This window comes from Morone saxatilis, unplaced genomic scaffold (assembly GCF_004916995.1).
Source record: "Morone saxatilis isolate NCDOM2014 unplaced genomic scaffold, NCSU_SB_2.0 Contig20, whole genome shotgun sequence".
NCBI classification, from domain to species: Eukaryota; Metazoa; Chordata; class Actinopteri; family Moronidae; genus Morone; species Morone saxatilis.
In genome coordinates, this window is record NW_023339763.1 from 1502246 (window position 1) to 1505888 (window position 3643).

General features: G+C 31.1%; 1 protein-coding gene across 1 annotated transcript in view; it reads left to right on the forward strand.

Moving 5' to 3' along the window:
* The window catches only part of styxl1 (serine/threonine/tyrosine interacting-like 1), a gene marked incomplete at its 5' end in the record, with an annotated part of 3305 nt that extends 2367 nt beyond the window's left edge, over positions 1 to 938 (forward strand). The window contains 2 exon segments of the mRNA XM_035666969.1: positions 230 to 342; positions 699 to 938. Of these exon segments, the coding sequence (XP_035522862.1) occupies positions 230 to 342; positions 699 to 830 (245 nt within the window).
* Between the last annotated feature and the right edge of the window lie 2705 nt (positions 939 to 3643).

Here is a 3643-nt window from a genome sequence, read left to right on the forward strand (position 1 = left end):
AAACTGTTTACTGAGCTTATAAATCAAGTTAGAAGTTGGGTAATTTCTCCATTAGACTCAATACTATTAGACTTGCCCCCTGCTGATCATTATAAATAATACAGGTTTTTGTGTTGGTGTGCGGTAGTAATTTTTTGTCAACCTCTGTCAATAGCTCAAAGGTAGGAGGTCATATTTTAGGTTTTATGAACAAAGGTTTTAATGATAAAATGTTTTTTATGTTCTTCAGGTTCTCACATCAACATGGGCTCTCGAGTCCTGATAGTTTCCAGGCGGGCCAGGAGCCGCTGCAGCGCCGTAACCATCGCTTTCCTCATGCATCACCTCAAATACACGCTGGAGGTGAGTGTGGATCATTCAGTCCGGTTTCAGTCGAAGTCAAACAGTCAGAATAAGAGCCAGAAAATTAGGTTTTGGTGTAAAATGGTTCCAACCCTGGCCACCTGAGAGGTTTCACATAATAGTACAAAACTTTCACCGACATTTTTTTTTGATTTCTGTTAGTTTAAGAATTAAACAAACTGTATTTTATCTGTTTTAAAGTATAAAAGCGACAATTTTTAAGTTTTACTGCTCGCATACAGACACAAGAGGTGTATCTTAGCATCTGAATCTCAGCTACAAAGCAAATAAATATATATTATTTATTAAATCATTAAATTTACAGTACATAATGCTGTTTGTTTGACTTTTTTCAGGATGCCTGGAAGTACGTGCTCAAATGTAAACCCAACGTTAGGCCGAACACAGGGTTTCTACAGCAGCTGTCCGACTGGGAGCTTCACACCGCGGGAACAAAAGTGACCGACATCTCTGAACCTTGTTTTTAACAACCAACAGCTATAAATAATTCATATATTTAAACAAATAAAGATAGAGACATGTTTTCTTTATTTCAAATGACTCTTCATGGATGTTTTGTATATGGAATAAAGTAAGTGGACAGTGACACCTTGTGAGTTTATTTGTCTTTAACTTGTGTTGTGGGACACTTTTGTACTTATTCTGTTGTTCGGTTATTCAAGTTATTTATGAATAAATGTAATTAAATGGTAGTTCAGTCCATACATGGCTCTGCCAGAGGTGCTAACAATATGTCTACTGTAGTTTTCTACAGAGTTACATAACATCAGCTCTAAAAATACAGGCCACATGCCAATTAGAGCCAGATTTAATTCCCTTTCAGGAGTGAGAGCAGAGCAGAGAACAAACCAAACAATATATGGAGTTTAAACAGCTTTATTTATATTAATATATAATATTAAACGTCAGAAGCCCATTATTCTGTAGTTATATGGTTTAATGCTGTTAAAGAGAGGTACAGTAGAGCTGCCTGACAGACAGCACTCAGGGTGTAATATTAAAAGCACAACAAGTGTTCCCGGCGCTGATTGGTTGAAAGGAGGAACCCAAAATGTTATACGTCACCGAGGGGACATCTGATTGGATAAACCCGATGCAAGAGGCACGTCCACGCACGCATAAAACCGGACGTTTTACGTGGCCTTAAAAAATAAAAGCACGGAAAGTTGTGATGGTTAAAATGTCTTTAGATGTCAATTGTGATTTTCCAGAAACTTTTCAGGAAAAAAATAATAATTCTGGGTAAAGCAGAGACGTTATGTAAACATGTTGAATTTGTCTACTTTACTTAATCAAACTTACTGTTTGTAGTATTTGTTTATGTGTTGTTTGTTTTTAATAGTAGCACATACTGAACTACAGCTTGAATTTCATTGTACAGTCCCACGTTTTAAAGTGACAAATGATCCTTGTATGAAGAATAGAGTTTATAATCATAAATGAATGAAGCATTGGCAACTGTTATATCAGAGAAACAACAATTTTATATATTTGATGTATTTATATTATTTTATAGTGGGAAATAATTATTTTCATGGTCTGATATTGATGTATTTTAATAAGTTTATTGCATTAGTAAACCCATTAATTAATTATATATGTACCTATATTATGTATTTGTCACGATAGTACTTTATAGGGATAACCATTAATTACTTATTATGTCTAGTATTGATGTATTTTTCAAATATTTTATACGGAAACTATTAATTAATATATCTCTGTATTGCTATAGTAATTATGTATTTAGTATACTTTAAGTTTATAGGTCGAACCTATTATTATTATTATGGTCTATATGATTGTTTTTATAGATATTTATAGGAAACCATTAAGTTATATAAGGTATATGTTATATCGTTATTATGTATTATAGTATATTGGTAATGGAAAACATTAATATAATATATATTGGTCTATATTTGTATTTTATATTAATTTATAGAACATTAATTATTGATATTTTATGTATAGTATTTATGGTATTCTTAATATTTATAGGTAACATTTAATTATTATATATTGATATGTATTACTTATTAGATCGTACTTACTCTAGCTTGCCGGTATTTAGGAAGTACCATTAATTATAGTATATGATAGTAGTAGTATTCGTTAGTATTTTTATATATCTTATAGGAACCCTTATTATTATTATATGTATATTATTATGTATATATATATTTATCAGGATATTTAAATCCATTATTGAATTATATGTCTATAAAATTTGTATTTTTATATTTAATACAGGAACACCATTAGAAATTTTTTAGTTATAGTTTATTATGTTTATATGAATATTAAAGGTATTAGGTAGTAATAGAGCTAACGTTCTAATGGAAAAGATTAAAATTATTTATATGTCTATATTATGTATCGATTTGTATTATTAGTTTAATATGGAAGCCATTATTATATACCATTATATGTGAATAGTAGTTAGTTGTTATTTATAGTATTTTTATAGGAAAATTAATTATTATTATGTCTATCATGTGAGCTGTCCCCGTCTTGTATCTCAGTTATCCCCCACTCCGCCCGAACCCACCCTAACATTATCCACTACCCCGCACCCTCCAACTCCGATTGGTGTCCGACTATGTCTGGTATCTGTCTTCATGGACGCCTGTTGATCATACTCACGTTATACTCACGGAAAGCCACTTCGGATGTATATTTATAGCTTTATACGTGTAGGTACCGCCGGTACTCTCATGGCTACCTTCATATACGTATTCTTATACGGCAAACCATTAATTATACTACCTTCATATGTATACGTTACCTTGATAGTCATTATTAGTACTCGGTACTTTATCAGGAACAGATTACTTAGTATATCCTTATTTATATGTTATCCCTATTGTGAGTGGTACGTATATTATTATTGTTAGTAGGAAACCATTAACTTATATATTGATATTATTCCATTGTAGTTACTATATTATGGTTTTATAGGTCAAACCATGATAATTATTATGATGTCTATATTATGTATTTATATATTTATAGGGAAAAGCCTTAACTTATATACTTTAGTTCTTATGGTATTGATGTTGATATAAGTGTATGTATGACTATTATTTATAGATGGAAACCATTATTATATACTAGTATTGTAGTGACGTAGCCTACTTAACGTGCTGTTTAATTTCCTTATATATTATATGTATATACTATATATGTATATTTACAGTAAACTATAAAGACATTCATTCATTCCTCTCATCCAGAGCTGTGGACTCTTTTAGGCCTTTATTTTGAAGGCAGTGGCAGG